Source organism: Coregonus clupeaformis, unplaced genomic scaffold, assembly GCF_020615455.1.
Source record: "Coregonus clupeaformis isolate EN_2021a unplaced genomic scaffold, ASM2061545v1 scaf0341, whole genome shotgun sequence".
Taxonomy (NCBI): domain Eukaryota; kingdom Metazoa; phylum Chordata; class Actinopteri; order Salmoniformes; family Salmonidae; genus Coregonus; species Coregonus clupeaformis.
In genome coordinates this window covers 146,738-164,714 of record NW_025533796.1, presented here as the reverse complement: position 1 = coordinate 164,714, position 17,977 = coordinate 146,738, and the positions used below count along the sequence as shown (strand labels likewise).

The 17,977-nt window shown below is 44.0% G+C and overlaps 3 protein-coding genes and 2 non-coding genes across 5 annotated transcripts in view; 3 read left to right on the top strand and 2 right to left on the bottom strand.

The window, feature by feature from the left end:
• Positions 1–1,639: 1,639 nt before the first annotated feature.
• On the bottom strand, positions 1,640–9,364 carry LOC121542732 (ras-related protein Rab-13). Its single transcript, XM_041852242.2, has 7 exons — positions 9,112–9,364; positions 8,142–8,202; positions 5,866–5,926; positions 5,490–5,567; positions 4,607–4,696; positions 3,974–4,039; positions 1,640–3,739 (listed from the first exon to the last, which is right to left on the bottom strand). The coding sequence occupies exons 1-7, from the start codon at positions 9,233–9,235 to the stop codon at positions 3,620–3,622; spliced, it is 600 nt and encodes a 199-aa protein (XP_041708176.1). The 5' UTR covers positions 9,236–9,364; the 3' UTR covers positions 1,640–3,619.
• A 766-nt stretch (positions 9,365–10,130) lies between these two features.
• LOC121542733 (40S ribosomal protein S27) lies at positions 10,131–15,368 on the top strand. Its single transcript, XM_041852243.1, has 4 exons — positions 10,131–10,236; positions 10,837–10,945; positions 11,678–11,788; positions 15,084–15,368. The coding sequence occupies exons 1-4, from the start codon at positions 10,231–10,233 to the stop codon at positions 15,110–15,112; spliced, it is 255 nt and encodes an 84-aa protein (XP_041708177.1). The 5' UTR covers positions 10,131–10,230; the 3' UTR covers positions 15,113–15,368.
• Positions 11,414–11,551, top strand: LOC121543988. The gene has a single exon (XR_005996053.1). It is a non-coding gene; the product is annotated as a small nucleolar RNA SNORA13 (small nucleolar RNA).
• LOC121543990 lies at positions 11,864–12,001 on the top strand. The gene has a single exon (XR_005996055.1). It is a non-coding gene; the product is annotated as a small nucleolar RNA SNORA13 (small nucleolar RNA).
• A 361-nt stretch (positions 15,369–15,729) lies between the features above and the next one.
• The window catches only part of LOC121542731 (nuclear pore membrane glycoprotein 210), a 33,235-nt gene continuing 30,987 nt past the window's right edge, over positions 15,730–17,977 (bottom strand). The window contains exons 34-40 of the mRNA XM_041852241.1: positions 17,804–17,927; positions 17,345–17,494; positions 16,950–17,233; positions 16,615–16,816; positions 16,320–16,433; positions 16,040–16,111; positions 15,730–15,897 (exon numbers count right to left, since the gene is read on the bottom strand). Coding sequence (XP_041708175.1) covers positions 15,788–15,897; positions 16,040–16,111; positions 16,320–16,433; positions 16,615–16,816; positions 16,950–17,233; positions 17,345–17,494; positions 17,804–17,927 — 1,056 coding nt within the window. The 3' untranslated portion in view covers positions 15,730–15,787. The remainder of the gene's footprint in view (positions 15,898–16,039; positions 16,112–16,319; positions 16,434–16,614; positions 16,817–16,949; positions 17,234–17,344; positions 17,495–17,803; positions 17,928–17,977) is intronic.

Below are 17,977 nucleotides of genomic sequence, written 5' to 3'. Positions count from 1 at the left end.
AGAGAGAGAGAGAGAGTTTGTTGCTTAGAAAAAAATCAGCCCTTTTTCACTTTGGCACCGCAGTCAATTGGCAGGTGACAACGCGCGTTGTGCAATCCCCAAGGTTCGATCCTGACGCGCCACAGCGCAGTTTCCAAAAACTCTCAACTCAGAAGACTGGGCTATTCAGCATTTGAAAACACCAATAGCTGCTTAGCAGAGTGTGTATGCCCTATTACATCTGCACCCCAGACAAACTTCAGCATGTTCACGTGAGGAAAAAAATAAGAAAAATACCTAGTGCTGATGCTTGAGAACCTGAATGTATTTACGACACACAGCGCCTTTCCTCTCTTCCTCTCTCTCCATATCTCTACCTCCTAAGGCCCGTAGCATTGCGGTGGGCGGAGCCCCGAGGCCGCAGTCCTGTAGCATCTCCCGTTATTAAGGGCCAGATATCCCGTTGTTTCTACGGTAATGGGAAACGACATGTATTGTGTAAGGCGGTGAGTGGGTCTGGATCTTGTCAAGGTGACGAGGAACGAGCATTGAAACAAGGCCCGAGTTGTCCTGTCCTCACTAAGGTCCGACTACCGGACCTGTCCAAGGATGAGAGATATGGCTCTTGATCAGATCTTAATCGGTCCGGTCGGGAAACCGTTCAGGTTAAGAAATTACTTAAATCCGTCGAAAATCAACGTATATAAATTATAGAAAGTACATCCTCCTTGAGCCGTCGGCACGTTTGTTCTGTTTTCATTTGCTATTCCTCCTCTTTCCATGTTTTTCCTCCGTGGGAGTTTTGCGGTGGACCACACAAACTCATCCCCCCCCCTCTCCTCTTCTCTCCTCCCTGCAGCAGTCACGCGGCCTCCCGTTCTGCTCGTGTGTATCCCGGACATCTACCTCACTGCACCGAATTCTACGTCACACACCTCAAGCGATCGGTTCCAATTTCACACACATCCGTTTCCCAAGTCAAATAGCCTCTCTGATCATCATTCTTCTATTTCCCATCCCTCCATTATCTCTCCTTCACCATAGAGGCCAAAGAAAGGAATACCTAATGTTTGTAAACCGACACGTAGTCATGTGACGAAAAGGCAAGCATGAATACGCGCGAGGAGGATGCGGCAAAGCCCGCGGGTCCTGGTGCTGATGCTGCGCTGGAGGAAAGCCCACCTCCAAGGCTTAATGCAGCCAGCCAATCAGATAGGGTTTCATTGCACTGTGCGGCCTCCAGGAAGTTTGTAGTCCCAGGACTATAGGCAGTTGTAGTTCACTGAATTACACGTCTCACAATATAGGCCTGCCTACATGTTACATTAAACATGTTTCACATCGGTTCCATCCTTATCTCTTATATAGGCCTATACATACCAGTTTTTAAAAATGGTGAGGGACTCAACAAGAACATTTATGTAAGCCATTAAAGGAAAAATGTAGCCCAGCTGGTATGGTCATAGTGTAGAAATGCAGCAATGCTCTTTAGGGGGGCTGTTAGACTTACTCATGAAACTGTGAAGGTTTGGAGAGTGGGGGACAATGCACTGATTCCTGTAAGCTGAGATACACTCGTTATTTTAGTGGGACAGACAACAGAGTGATGCACCAAAATGCAATTCACTCTGAGGAAATGTAAGCATAGGCATAGAAAATATAAGGGTTATATTTTGACAGTCTTTTATTGAATAGGCTAAGCAGCACGTATGTGAAATGATATACATTGGTCATAAGATAATTGATCAGACAAGGAATGTTTGATAGGGTGAAAATGTGTGTGAAGGAAAAGAGGAAAGGTGAGGGAGGGAACAATGAGATATCAGAGTAAAAAACACACAGGGTGCATCATCTCAATAGTCTGGAGTGGCTTCTTCCCAGAGGAAGACACTTTAGAGAATTGAAATGAACCCATAGACAGATAAGCTTGCTGGCACAGTAGTGATTATGTAGTGTCTGGCATGGGCAGTGACATCATTCCTTCAGAGTAATTACTGATCTGACACGTTTGGATTGGTGAGAGCATCGAGGTGGAAGTCTTGTCCAATCACAGTACAGTTTATGATATAGGGAGAGATATATTTGCAAATATATCCAGTAGTACATCAGTGATTACCTCCAGGAGTGCATTGGATCAGGGCCCTGGTCTGTGTCTGAAAGTGGAAGGAAGGGTGTTTCGTTTTTGCCAAAGCTGTTGAACAGGTGCATCAGATAAAAGGTATGTTTGTCTATCAGATCAGAAAAGGTCAGTATGTTTATCAGTAAAAAAAGAGAACATCTCATCCCTCTATTTCTAACTCTCATCAGCATCATTCCATCCCTGTCTCTATGACACTTGCTTTACTCATCTTTTTATTCCCTTGCTTCATCCATCCATCATTCTCTCATCACTCCACTCCTCACATCCTCTCATATTGCACTTCTCTGTCTCTCTCTTCCACATCCTCAGTCCATCCATGTACAACACTTTATGTAGTAGAAGAATAGTTTACAACAGGCACAACCCAGATCACTCATCTTTACGTAGTGTGAAAAAATCAAACAAAATTAGAATTCAGGGTGAACTATCCCTTTAAGAGCATAATGTACCGTCACCATAGTTACAGCATGTAGATCTAAATTCCTGTCACTCTCTAGAATGCCCCCTGTACTACGCCTAAACAGCTATGAGCTGCTATGACCATAGAAATAAAACGAATGGAAAGGAATGTCTGCGTGTTGTCATAATTCTAATTCTTTGGCTATGACATTGAAAAGTGATTCTATGGCAGCGGTGCACAACTCAGGTCCTCTAGGGCCGCCATTATAGTAGTAGTTACCAATCAACTGTTCAATCAAGAAGCAGCAATATGTTTGGCAGTTTCACTGAAAGGTCACATGTTAATGTTCCTGGTTAATCAAGGAAAAATAATCCCTCTGAAATAGAGAGATAAAATGAAACACAGCAGACTTGTTCCATTAAGGACTGGAGATGTGCACCACTACTCTATAGAGTGAAGTCCAGAGCCATGGGATTACAGAGTTCAGCAAACTCGGTTTGGGATTTAGAATTTGAGCGTGCACCATGTTGGTTCCAAAAAATCAAATTCAACAGTGCATTTTAGAAGGAATTCATATTGGAATGCTGTCTCATGGAACATGTGGAGCCAACATGGAAGATATTTTGCTGAACTCTGTATGGCTCTGGTGGAGTGTAAACATACCATGGCTGTCAATCAGTCAGTCACCATGACAACAAAGCCATTGCAGGAGATTTGAAGGCAGTTGATACAAAACATGTTTTGGATGAAATCAAGGTGGTGTTCATCCTATTCTTTAAACAAACCATTGAATATTCCTCTGTAAAATGCCCTTGGACCACCTCAACATAGTTACAGGTCAGTAAAAGTGCAATCCATAAGTTCGGTTTCTGGTTTAAAAAAGTGTAGTCAGCACTTTTTAAAGGGGAGGGGGTAGTAAATTAATAAATTTTTATTTTTTCTCAAGTCAATGTTGTTTTTGAAATCGATCTTGTTGCCACAGGGGACTGAGAACTTGTGGATTGCACCTTTAAAACCTTTTCCTTTGCAATAATATTGTTCCTATATGTGATAGTTCCCTCAGGTAACGAAGAGTCAGCCAGGACAGGCCAGCTCTGCCTCTACAGTAGGAGACATTTGGAGGATTTCTTCTCAGCGTTGGTGATTTTGACCTCGCGACCTGTGGGGCCTGGCTTCTTGCTGGACTTCAGTAGAATATCTCGAGCCAAAGCCATAAAAGACTACAGAGAGGCAGGAAGAGGTGGAGGGAGGGAGAGGCAGAGAAAGGGTAACAGTAGGAGAGTGGGGGTATGGGGATTATTAGGGTATGTGGCACATGTAACCTGTATGAAAAGGACAACATATCGCCCATATTCCCCATGTGAAAGGCATCATAAAGGACCAGATAAAGACAGACTCTGTGATTGAATAAATTACATAAATATAATATCTAAAATAACATATATTTCTCTCACCTCATCAACATTGATGCTGGCCTTTGCGCTGGTCTCAAAGAATCTGATCCCATGATCCTTTGCCAGCTGTTAACAACAAAACACAAGCGTAATTACAGCAGGATATGTCACTCCCCCTCCTAATCAGCAGAGTTTATGCCGCGTTCAAAACAACTGGGAACTCAGAAAAATACGAGGTCAAATCATGACGTCAGTGATCTTCAGGTCGAAAAGTCGGAGCTCTAGAAAAAAGGCCAGAGTTCCCGAATTGGAATTCCGAGTTGGATGACTGTTCAAATAGATTTTTCCCAGTCGGAGCTCGTTTTTTTTCTGAGTTCCCAGTTGTTTTGAACGCATTGAAGTCGGAAGTCTGAGATTTCCGAGTTCCGAGCTCACAGTTGTTTTGAACGCGGCATGGGAAACAGCAACACTCTGGGTGAATCTCAATAGTCTAAGGTGGCTTCCTCTGCTCTTCTCCCTCCCTTCATCAGGACAATCTTTGACCATCCATCCATCCCTCAATGATCCATACATCCCTCAATGATCCATACATCCATTCATCCATCACTCCGACATCTGCACATCAGTGTCAATATCATTGAAAGCATACACTTCATAATCCAAACAATGATCATAAAAATTGTAGAGGCTCACCTTTTCCCCCGTTTCCTTGGATACCTTCCTCTTGGCCTCAATGTCACACTTGTTAGCTAGCAACATCCGGCTGACCCCCGCTGATGCATTCTGGGGGATAAAAGACAGGGAGTTGGCATCCATTGCATCCATTTTATATTTCAATGATGTATCCCTCTCATCTTCTGCCCTTAGTTCTGCCTCGACAAGTACTCTCTTTGATAGTCTTTAATTCAGCTCTAAATTGGAGCCAAGTCTAACTCTTGGTTCAGATGTGAAATCATTAACATTTCAAAATGTTAACTTTGAACTATTATTTTTGTTCACTATGCAAACAAAATGAAACAAATTTAAACATGTTTTTGGGAGTGCAGTTGTATGCCCCGTTATTCACTAAAGGCACCCCCTAAGACAACAGACTAACATCTAGTCTCAATGTAACCCTTGTTATTGTGGTTTATAGATGGCAATAAGAAGTCTGGTCAATTAGAATAATTTCCTGTGCAGTCATTCCATAATACTGTCTGTCTAGGGGTTGTATGATGTCACTGTGCATAATGGCTGATTCATCTAAAGAATGTTAACATGATTCTATAATGAGATCGTTTTGGTTCAAAGCTCTTCTTCAGGACTAGGACTGTGCCTCCAATGTCAGTGGAGAGGCAGCTACATCATGTCTGCACCTCATGCTTTTCTAAAAGTCATCCATCACTGACCACAGAATAAGGAAACAGTGGTATGAGACCCTCTGGAAGTGTTGCTCATGTCTCAGGTATTTTATTGTTTCAAATCCTTCCTAGGGGCCTGAGAAAATGCTGCCCTCTCAGATTCCTTCTGGCCTGCGTCATGTCTTGTCCCTTCCCTCTTTCACAACACTCAGTCTGCATTTTGTTTTGCCTCTCACCTCCTTGATGCTCTTCATCCAGTTCTGAATGTTCTCGTAGGACTTCTCGTCTGTGATGTCATACACCAGGATGATGCCCTGAGAGATCACGGGAAACATGAGTCAGACAAAAAAAAAACATTGTGCAATTCCAAATCAACCTGATGGATGTAAGCAAAATGATACTAATAGTTTCAGCCATAATCTTACACACATCATGTTCTCTCATATCTACAAATGTGAAGTGAGAGAGAAGCCCCGTTTATGCCTGGTGCTAAGATGCAGCCTTTGTCCTGATCTTGTCCACATTCTGATTGTGCCCACAGTTTTAGACAGGTGTAGATGATTAAATTACTTGTGATCTGATTGTGATTGAGAGCGAGAGCGAGACACTCACCATAGCTCCTCTGTAGTAGGCTGTAGTGATGGTCTTAAACCTCTCCTGCCCTGCTGTGTCCCTGGAAACACAATACATTAGGGAAAATGTTTCACCTCCTTCCAAAAGTAGCTAATTGAACACCCTGGAGTACAGATGTAGGATCTTAATTTGAGCCAGTTTGCTACAGCAGGAAAATAATCCTGCATGAATTATTATGTGGATTATGTACATTTTTGTAGGGGTTGATACATTTTCCATAAGGGCAAATCAAGTCAGAAATTACACATTTTAGAACCCTTTTTAAAACTGAAATACACTACATGTTTTCATTTCATGCTTTGCAGGAAAATTCTCAGCAACAAAAGAGTGATCAAATTAAGATCCTACATCTGTAGTAAGCACTGAACCTACTGCTGATTTGTCTGTGTTGGCAGTTGGTGGCTGTTCTTTCTCTACAAAGTACCTGTTTTTCTAATGCAGCACCCAATTCATAGAGTACACTGTCTATACATACTTATCTGGAGAGATACAGCCTTTACACATGTGAGTGTTCCAGCACATCATTTATCCACGCTACTACGAAAACATTAAGCTATGGTCACACTAATGTTCTCATAGCACAGAACGTTGAAGTTCCCCACCTACACACTGAGCTATGGTCAGCACAGGAGGTTGGTGGCACCTTAATTGGGGAGAACGGGCTCGTTCTAATGACTGGAACGGAATTGGTGGAATGGTAACAAATACATCAAACACATAGTTTCCAGGTGTTTGATGCCATTCCATTTGCGCCGTTCCAGCCTCAGCAGCCTCCTGTGATGGTCAGTATGGCATTTCCCCCCCTAATGGCTCAGGTCAGGATTTGGGGAGGTTAACCTGATCCTAGATCTGTGTCAAAGGACAACATCTACCAGGGGTGTGAAATCCACAGAGATATGAGACATGCATATGTTTTATGCCAGTTCAATAAAGTCTTTATGGCTGCTACAGACTTCATGTCTGGCTTTATGATAACTCACTGGCACTCACTGACAGATAAAACATAGGTGAAGTCATAGCCTAAACCAAAGGTCCTGCCGGGACAGTCAATATCTCAGTGTACTCAGTGACATATTCCAGATATGCACTATATATATAAAAAAAAAAAGTATGTGGACACCCCTTCAAATTAGTGGATTCGGCTATTTCAGATACAACCGTTGCTGACAGGTGTATAAAATCGAACACACAGCCATGCAATCACTACAGACAAACATTGGCAGTAGAATGGCCTTACTGAAGAGCTCAGTGACTTTCAACGTGGCACCGTCATAGGATGCCACCTTTCCGACAAGTCAGTTCATCAAATTTCTGCCCTGCTAGAGCTACCCCGGTCAACTGTAAGTGCTGTTATTGTGAAGTGGAAACGTCTAGGAGCAACAACGGCTCAGCTGCAAAGTGGTAGGCCACACAAGCTCACTACCAAGTTCCAAACTGTCTCTGGAAGCAATGTCTGCACAAGAACTGTTCATTGGGAGCTTAATGAAATGGGTTTCCATGCCCGAACAGCCTCACACAAGCCTAAGATCACCATGCGCAGTGCCAAGCGTCGGCTGGAGTGGTGTAAAGCTCGCCGCCATTGGGCTCTGGAGCAGTGGAAACGTGTTCTCTGGAGTGATGAATCACGCTTCACCATCTGGCAGTCCGACCAATCTGGGTTTGGTGGCTGCCAGGAGAACGCTACCTGCCCCAATGCATAGTGCCAACTGTACAGTTTGGTGGAGGAGGAATAATGGTCTGGGGCTGTTTTTCATGGTTCAGGCCTCTTAGTTCCAGTGTAGCGAAATCTTAACGCTACAGCATACAATGACATTCTAGACAATTCTGTGCTTCCAACTTTGTAGCAACAGTTTGGGGAAGGCCCTTTCCTGTTTCAGCATGACAATTCCCCTGTGTACAAAGCGAGGTCCATACAGAAATGGTTTGTCGAGATTGGTGTGGAAGAACTTGACTGGCCTGCACAGAGCCTTGAATGCAACATAGAAATATTGCATTCCTAAGGTACCTCAATCAGTGTGTGGTGGCCCTTTGAGTGACATTTGGACAGTAAACCCTGTCATAAACGCTTGGTTGTTTTGGTAAAAAGGGAGGTTCCTCTTTCCTCTGAGAAAGAGAAGTAGACACACGTCCAAAACACACAGGAGTTGAATAAAAACTGTGTGTTGGTCCCATAACTATCATCACTTTTGAGAGCAGCGAACAGTAGGCCTAAATGGACATTTCATTCATTCTTTGCCAGGATCCTCTTCTCTTACCAGACTTGCAGTTTGACTTTCTTTCCCTCCACGTCTATCGTCTTTACTTTAAAGTCGATGCCTGAAGAAAGGATGGGAGGATGACACAGAGGGGGAGGGAGGGAGGAGGTCGACAGGAAGGGAGGGAAGACAATGAGTTAAATTCCCTCACACACACACACTCACACACCACTGGCATAGCAGCAAATATAGGTCATGCCAATTAAACCCTTTTGCCATGCATGGAGGGGGAGACAGGCATTCTCAATTCATCAAACTTTCACTGGGATAGTAAAGTCTGTCTATCTCTGCCCCATTCTGCTGTGTTGTACCACACACAAGCACACACATACATACACACACACACACTGTGTCTCTGGGTTTGTTATTGTCTGGGTTTCCTGCAGGACAGGGACAGTCAGAGAGAGAGAGAGAGGGCAGAGAGAGAAATAGAGAGGGCAGAGAGAGGGAAGCGGGAGAGAGGGCAGAGAGAGACACAGAGAGGGCAGAGAGAGGGAAGCGGGAGAGAGGGCAGAGAGAGACACAGAGAGGGCAGAGAAGAGGGGCGTCTTAAGCTGTGAATGCCAAGGGACGACCACCATTCTTCTGAAAATGAGAGACTGAAAAGAGATAGGAGTGAGAGGAGGAATGGGGGTGGGTGGACCCTCTGGGTAAAGTGAGGGAGGGGAGAGGGGGATATGGAGAAGGAATAGAAACAAGAGCAGCACAGCAACAATGTAGATGAACTACAATATGGATATCAGATTGAGATATAGGTTGATAGAGACGTGTAGACACATGAACACAGCAGAACTGGAAACGTGAGAAAACTGCGGGGTGAACGTGATATGAACTTGGCATTACATGGTAGCTGAAAGAATGGTACCTATGTCAGCAATGACGAATTTAAAGGGTTCCTGAATATTTTTGTGCCGATTAAAAAGTAGGCTATAACCGATTAAATGGGGTATCGTAGAGCTAGCCTACATACCGATAGTTGATATGTAGGTTGAGTTGAAGTTGTCCTCAGCAAATCGAATAATCAGACATGTTTTGCCAACTCCACTATCTCCGATGAGTAATAATTTGAAAAGGAAGTCGTACTTTTTCGCCATAATGTTTTTCAAAGTTTTTGGTGAATGTTCAGAAACTATGACTCTTTACAAATCCAGTACAATTTCCAATGTTTTTCTTAACCTTATGTTTAACGCTTAAGAGTTTAACAAATGCCTTAAAGTATTACTCAACATACACACAGGTCAAAATTACACTCTCATTTCTCCTGGAGAGTTTTCAGCTTTACTTTAGCATAAAATCCGCTTGTTTTCCCTTTCCCTTGAAAACTGTCACCATTACATTCGGATCTCCCCCAATGTCTCTTTTGGTCCGAGAAAAATAAAACAGAACGCCACACAAGTTAAAAACGAAAGTTGGAACAAACTTTGCTGCACTGCAATGGGCTATACAATTCTACAGAGCCACAAAACTTTGTTATAATCCATTTATCAAGCCAAAATTTGAAGTTTTCTTTTCTTCCAAAGGCCGATCAACATACATCCATTCCACACAAACAGGGCTAACTTTTCGCCAAAAAAACTTTCTCCTGTCGAAGTTCATGTAGGATTACGTAGAGAGGGAGAGGTTCGCAGTTATTACAGTGGAGAGAAAAGACAGGAATGGGACAGCAGAAATAGCCGATGCTGCTTACAGACAGCAGAGGGCGCTCGACCAAATGAATAAAGTCAGTGGTTTCTTAGGTGTATATAGAACTCCATGTAATTGCGTTTACCTAAGGCCTTTACTGAAATATGTGTATCCTTAGTACCACATTTCAAGTGGTCTCTCCCTCACACTGGGAGAGAAATCGAACAAAATCAAATTTACCAGTAGGCTAGTTAAAGATGGCTCTGAACAAAACCTCTCTGTGTGTATGCCTGTGTGATTTGGTAGGAAGAGTAGACCTCACAAACATGGCATCCTTTGCCTCTCCTCCATGACACGTAATGGCGACAAAAACACTTCCGGCCCCTGCACCTCGAGCCCTGTTCATTTATTAACTTTCAACTTCCGGTTGATCCTTCTTTTCGGCTACGGCTACAAACTCGCCAAGATGCCAGTAAGTGCGCACACAGGCTATATAACCCTTGCTTCAGTTTGGGAAATTTGTTTGGGCGGGACATGACCACATCCATCGATGCATTAGAACTTTGCGAATATTCCGATCTATTTATATTCAGGATTAGTCTAGCAATGGATAGCTAATGCAATCTTGAACTGCGGGCCAAGCGCGTGCTATGGGCTTTGCTGAATTGACGCAATATGGCGGCGTACATGCAATAGAAAGCATGGACTGACATGTAGCTAGCGAACTACTTTGATGTTTTAGTGATTGTTTATAAACATTTGACAGCGCTTGTACACGATGCATTTTGACTAGATATGCACATTCATTGACTTATGTTTGATAGTGGACTTACGCATGTTTTAGCCAAACAAGCTAACGGTAACTAGCATAGCCTAGTCTACTGTAATTACTAGCCAGGAGTTTACCCAACGAACATTTGTCAGACATGTCAAATATGTTTGATGATACTTATCTTATGTACACGTCTCCTGTATGGACATTGTTTTAACTTGTTAACTAGCTAGATTATCAATTGGACACCCCCATCTACATTTTCTAAGATGGCCACCCTCTGGTTTCTCTTTTCTTCAGCTCGCAAAGGACCTGTTGCACCCAACCTCCGAGGAGGAGAAGAGGAGTCACAAGAAGAAGCGTCTTGTACAGAGCCCTAACTCGTATTTTATGGATGTCAAATGTCCAGGTTAGTGTCTCCCTGTAGCCGGGCTAGAAGTGGCTCTCCGTAGCCTGGCTAGAAGTGGCTCTCCGTAGCCTGGCTAGAAGTGGCTCTCCGTAGCCTGGCTAGAAGTGGCTCTCTGGCACAGCTCTAGGATCATCTCACCCTAAACGTTACCTAAACTGACCTTGGTTTATTATCTAGGGATGTGGTTTGCCTGTCTTTATTAAAACTGGTCAGTCCACCAAAGAGAGAGTTTGCATGGCTAATGGAAAGTCAATGTGGTCCCGTGTGGTTCAGTTGGTAGAGCATGGTGCTTTAAACGCCAGGGTTGTGGGTTTGATTCCCATGGGGGACCAGTATGAAAATGTATGCACTCTACTATAAGTCACTCTGTATAAGAGTGTCTGCTAAATGACTTGAATGTAAATCTAGTCTGGTGGTTATTGATTCATCACTGAGACTGACTTGTTTCTAGGGAGATGTGTAGCGTCTTGCCTTTATGTGTTGCCCGTTCATTGTCTCCAGAGTGAATGAGGTGTCAACCAAGGCATACAGTAACCTTTTTGGTTGTCTTTGTTTGGAAGGAGTCTCCACTGATTCCTTTTAATAACTGCAATTGCAAGAACACAACAGTAATTGGAGAATATAATGTGTGATTTGTTGGGACTGAAAACATGAGTAAGTCGTTGAGTTTAGGACATTTTGAGGCAAATGTTAATTCATATTCTGAATGTGTCTGAACTGTTCTCTCTACAGGATGCTATAAGATCACGACAGTGTTCAGTCACGCCCAGACCGTCGTCCTGTGTGTCGGATGCTCCACAGTCCTGTGTCAACCTACAGGGGGTAAAGCACGCCTCACAGAAGGTACAATACTACACACACTCAGCCTTCCACACAGAGTATCCAGGATGGAAAAATACTGATGTTGGACATAATTGTTGCCTTTATGTGTTGCCCATTCATTGTCTCCAGAGTGAATGAGGTGTCAACCAAGGCATACAGTAACCTTGTTGGTTGTCTTTGTTTGGAAGGAGTCTCCACTGATTCCTTTTAATAACTGTGACTGCAAGAACACATTTAATATACAGAAGTAATACTGTCCGTTCTGTTTCTAGTTGTAATAGTCTGATCTGCCACTCGTCAGGATCATGCACGAGATGGCAAATATTTGGGGGGAAAGTTGCTTACCTGAACTTGTCAAAGACCCTTTTGTTTTCCAGTTGAAAATGTAGTTTTTTCATACTTTACTGATCATGACCCAAATAATTTAATGTATTGCTGTTCAATAGCCCCAATTCAAGTGTGACTCTTTACCTGCTCAGCTGGCTTGGTTTGTGTTCACCACAGTTCAAAGCGGTTGGCAGTGTTTGTAGGGCTGGGAATTGCCAGGGACCACACAATACTTAAAGGAAAAATCCACCCAAAACCACTCATTCCTATAATTTACAGTGCTACATATCACTATGTGAGGACAATATATTTTGTGAACAAATGTTTCATTTTGTCGTTAAAAGATGGTTGGTAGCAATGTGAAAACCATTGTGGAAATCTGTTGCAGCTCAAGTCGACTACAAAATCCACAATGCAATGCTCTATGGGCTTGCTGGCTAGAAAGGTAGGTAGGTAGCTAGCTAGCAAACGTACCTACACACAATACCTAAGTCAATATCAGCATATGAAGTAGCTAGTTAGCTATAAAATCGCCTAAACAAACTGCACTATCAATTTAGGAGTCTACAATCTCACCATTTCAACCTGCAGATTGATGTGGAGTCTGACATTCAAAACGGCACCATGCAATGTACCCTGGACTGACGAAGCAGACAAATAGGAGGAATGTGTTAGATCCTCTGTTAAATTACACATTTCGAGGTAGGAAAATTACAAAAATATGATCAATGGCTCATTCAAGAGAAGACAACCTCCAATCGGCCAGTATTGAAATCTGACGTGTATGATAGACGTTTTTGCGATCTAAAAGTAATATTCCTATTAACTTCCAGTGTAGTGAGAGCGGCTTTATCACAATGCTACATCATACCGGCCAAATTTCTGCCTGCTTGAACAGCAATGGCTCAGATAAACATGAAATGACCCATGGAATCGATAGAACATCACTCAGAGATGCACAAAAACAATATAACATTCAAAATGGGTGGATATTTACTTGAAGTGCCGATACGATATGTATTGCGATTTGATGTTAAACATATTGCTCAAGATATGATCTGTGCTGTTGCCAGGTGGAACCTATTCCCTGTGTTAGCTTAGTGGCAGTGGTGCTATATACCGCTTCCTGGCTCACCAGTCGGTTGGTCAATATTGACCTAGTATTAATGATTGACAATATTGGCATGCAATGAGTTCCTAGTGAATGTCTGTCCATATCATAACATGACTAGACCGTGTTGATTTTGTACGTGCACACCAGACGCGATCCAAGACACGCAGGTTGATATATCAAAACGAACTCTGAATCAACTACACTGAATACAAATATAAACGCAACATGTGTTGGTCCCATGTTTCATGAGCTGAAATAAAAGATCCCTGAAATTTTCCATACACACAAAAACCTTATTTCTCTCAAATGTTGTGCACACATTTTATCCCTGTTAGTGAGCATATCTCCTTTGCCAAGATAATAATAATAATATATAATAATATGCCATTTAGCAGACGCTTTTATCCAAAGCGACTTACAGTCATGCGTGCATACATTTTTGTGTATGGGTGGTCCCGGGGATCAAACCCACTACCTTGGCGTTACAAGCGCCGTGCTCTACCAGCTGAGCTACAGAGGACCATCCACCTGACAGGTGTGGTATATCAAGAAGCTAATTCAACAGCATGATCATTACACAGCTGCCCCTTGTGCTGGGGACAATAAAAGGCCACTCAAATGTGCAGTTTTGTCACACAACACAATGCCACAGATGTCTGAAGTTGAGGAAGTGTGCAATTGGCATGCTGACTGCAGGAATGTCCACCAGAGCTATTGCCAGAGAATTGAACGTTCATTTCTCTACCAATGTCGTTTTAGAGAATTTGGTAGTACATCCAATCTGCCTCACAACAGCAGACCACGTGTATGGCGTTGTGTGGGTGAGCGGTTTGCTGATGTCAACGTTGTGAACAGAGTGCCCCATGGTGGGGTTATGGTATGGGCAGGAATAAGCTACAAACACAATTGCATTTTAAATGCACAGAAATACCATGAGATCCTAAGGTCCATTTTTTGAAATAATTTTTTTTACGTATCTGTGACCAACAGATGCATATCTGTATTCCCAGTTGTGAAATCCATAGATTAGAGCCTAATGATTTTATTTCAATTGACTGATTTCCTCATATGAACTGTAACTCTGTAAAATCTTTGAAATTGTTGCATGTTGCGTTTTTATATTTTTGTTAATTTGGGGACAGGTCGAAACATTCATGGACATTTAGCTAGCTAGCTTGATGTTGCTTGCTAATTTGTCATGGGATATAAACATTGGGTTATTTTACCTGAAATGCACAAGGTCCTTTTTTTCTGGATCTTTGTAGATTTTTCTCCCATTTTGAGTCACACAAAATCGTGTGTTCTCTACTCCGACAATTAATCCACAGATAAAAGGGGAAACTTACCGGTAGTTAGTTTCTAGGAATCTCTCCTCCTTCAGTAGTCTTCTTCTGTGGACTTTTATATGTCGGTTGGCAACCAACTTTAAGGTGCATTACCACCACCAACTGGACTGGAGTGTGGACCTCAGTTCATCTTTCAATCACCCACGTGGGTATATGTTCCTAAAAACCAATGAGGAGATGGGAGCGATGTGACTTGCAGCGCGTCAAGCATCAAAAATAGAACCAAGTTCTATTTTAGCGCCTGGCTACGCAGACATTTATTTTGCAACGCGAGCGGTGTGGTCAGCATGTAATGCACACACTTGACGCCTCACATGATCCCTGCATGTCCATTGTCTGGATTTCTCTCCCTTCCTCCATCCCCGTTATCCTCATATCGCCTTCCCCGCTAGGCTGTCAGTCTGGCCTTAAGAATCAACAGTAGTTTGATCCCCTCACTCTCCCTACTGGAGCCTGTTGGGAGCTCTCACTACCATATAAAAGTGAAATCTGTCTGGGACCATAACTAACTCCTTCCTCCTTCACCCAGGATGCTCATTCAGGAGAAAACAGCACTAGTCTCTCAGCAATGGACCTTGTTGGACCGAGAGACCAAGGGAGGACAGATGGGATTGACCCCACAGTGACCCTGTTCAGGAAGTGACAACGCGAGAGGAAAAGTGGAGATGAAACTGAAGAAGAGGAAAGACGGTGTTGAGCTCTGCTTTGTGTGCGTAGAGAGAAAACGTCCCCTGGCATGATGACATCACTGTAACACCACTCCTCCACCGATCTTTCTCACTTATTAATAAAGTTTAGTTTTTTCGTTAAAGAATCCAGTTTACTTGTCTGTCTTTGATCCAGGTGTCAAATATGTTTGATTGTATTATTAGAAAACAACATGAAGGTGTCATATGGGGAAGGTAAGCTGGTCCTAGATCTATACCTGAGAACAACTTCTACCTAGAGCTCCACTGTTCTTAACCCAGGGGTGTCAAACTCATTCCATGGAGGGCCGAGGGTCTGCTGGTTTTTCCCCTTTCAATTAAGACCTAGACAACCAGGTGATGACAGTTCCTTACTAATCAGTGACCTTAATTCAATCAAGTACAAGGGAGGAGAGAATCTGCAGACACTCGTCCCTCTGGAATGAGTTTGACACCTGTGCCTTAAATGGACCAACGCAACACGCTGACAACGTTTGCCAGGAAAATGTTTAGTTGACGGTTTTAACATGGATAATTTACAGGGCTGTTAGTGTAACCGTGTGCTCCAGAGCCAGTTGCGTCTGCGGAGGATCCTTTCTGTGTCTGGGGACGAGGGTCTGATCCAGGGAGAGAAACGCACCGTCCTGCTGCGGGCCACTGGAACACACACACACACCAGCTTAGACAACCCAAAGACTGCTGCTGTCCACTGGAGAACAATTATATTATTAATATAAAGCTTACAAATCATTTATGCTACCTGATGCACCAATATAATAGGAAAGGGTAACGTACTGACCTGTGTTAGGTGGTGTATTTGGGTACAGGCCGACCGCAGGGACAGGAACCGTCTGCATGCAGGAGTTGTACACTGACAAATACAGAAGTTAACTCACATTCAGCTGCACATGACACACCACCAATTGAGTGGTTAGTTACCTATGAATAAGGTAGTGGTGGTCAGATAGTTACCTATGAATAAGGTGGTGAGTGGTTAGACAGTTACCTATGAATAAGGTAGTGGTGATTTGTTAGTTACCTATGAATAAGGTAGTGGTGGTGAGTGGTTAGATAGTTACCTATGAATAAGGTGGCAGTAGTGGCCATAACTGCAAACACAGCAAAGACCAGGATGAGATGGAAGTCCAGGAGCCGAGTCCAGGAAGATTGTAGACGAATCAGATCTGTCGAACCTGAACACACACACTCAGACAGGGTCAGATGTGTGGATACAGGGGTGAGTCAGTGGGCTATATCAGCTGTGTAGTGCTAGGGCAAAAACCAAAATGTGCCCCAGGACTGAGTTTAGGAAACACTGTTGTATATTAACGTTTTCATTGTCGTGTTTTGGCTGTGTGAGAGTCTGCTCCTCACCTATCTTCACCTCGCTGTCCGCCGTGATGTAAACCATGAGGACATGAGTCTGTGGGGTCAGGTGGCTGGACAGGGTGATGTTGGCAGGAGGGGGCAGGGCCTGACCTTTGACCCAGGAAGTGGAAATGTAGACAGACAACACTAGACGTCCGTCTGATTGACTGGGCTCAGATAGCAGTACGTCAGTACTGTCAGAGTGGAACTGAACACAACACAGAGAGAGAAGAGATATGGATTGCATTCACTCCATACTGCCTATGCCAAGGTCTTAAAGCAGTGTGTATTGTGGGGCTGTAAATGCTCTAATGCTTAATGTTAGTCCTAATGTGACCCACCCGTAGGGCAGAGAGCACCTCCTTGGTGCCCAGCACAGAGAACTCTGCCACGGGCTGCAGAGCAGAGAGCACCAGGAAAGACACCGGGCAGTGGAACGCAGGCAGGTACGGCAACTGTACCAAACGTCCGGAGAGAGGAAGCGACAGAGCAGAGAGAGGAAGGATAGGGATGGGGGACTGGCCCCGCAGAGAGGCTGAGAGAGAGACGGAGAGAGAGACAGAGGAGAGGAGGTGGAGGACGGAGTCTGACTGGGGACGGACGGAGACTCTGCAGCTGTATTCACCTGATGGAGAGAGAGTAAAAATGGGTCAAATAATTATTTAATGTATTATTTTAGAGACATGGTCTTTTTATCAATGGGATGGGGAAGGGAGGTCCTGTGTTCCTGTCGTACCTGTGTCGAGGTCATAGTGAGGTGTGGCGACGATCACAGCCTGCAGTGTGTTGAGCTGGAGGTAGGGGGCGCTGAAGTGCAGGGAACACCGTAACTCTGCCTCTGGCTGCAGCTTCTCTATGGCCTCCCTCTGGAACAGGGAACACTGGGCTAGGGGGAGAGACGGGAAGGTGGGAGAAGAGATGGGGAGGTGGGAGAAGAGATGGGGAGGTGGGAGAAGAGGTGGGGAGGTGGGAGAAGAGATGGGAAAAGAGATGAGGAGGTGGGAGAAAAGATGGGAAAGGAGGTGGGAGAAGAGATGGGGAGGTGGGAGAAGAAGAGCAGGGAAAGGAGAGAGAGAGAGAGAGAGGTATCAGTTTACTACTCACCTCTGTTGTAATATGGATAACCTGTGTAGGCCATGTAGGTGTGAAGCTCCACACCTGTGTGTGTGTGTGTGTGTGTGTGTGTGTGTGTCACCTGTGTTGACGGGGGAGGTGTATAGCTCCACAGGAACAGTGTAGTCAGGTGCGTCAGGCCAGTTGGTGAGGAAACGATCCTCAGGGGGATAGAGTTCTGGGATGGCTGGAGACTCCACCTTCACCTGTTGGCAAAACACTACCATGGTGACCCCTTCATTTCCATGGCAACCCC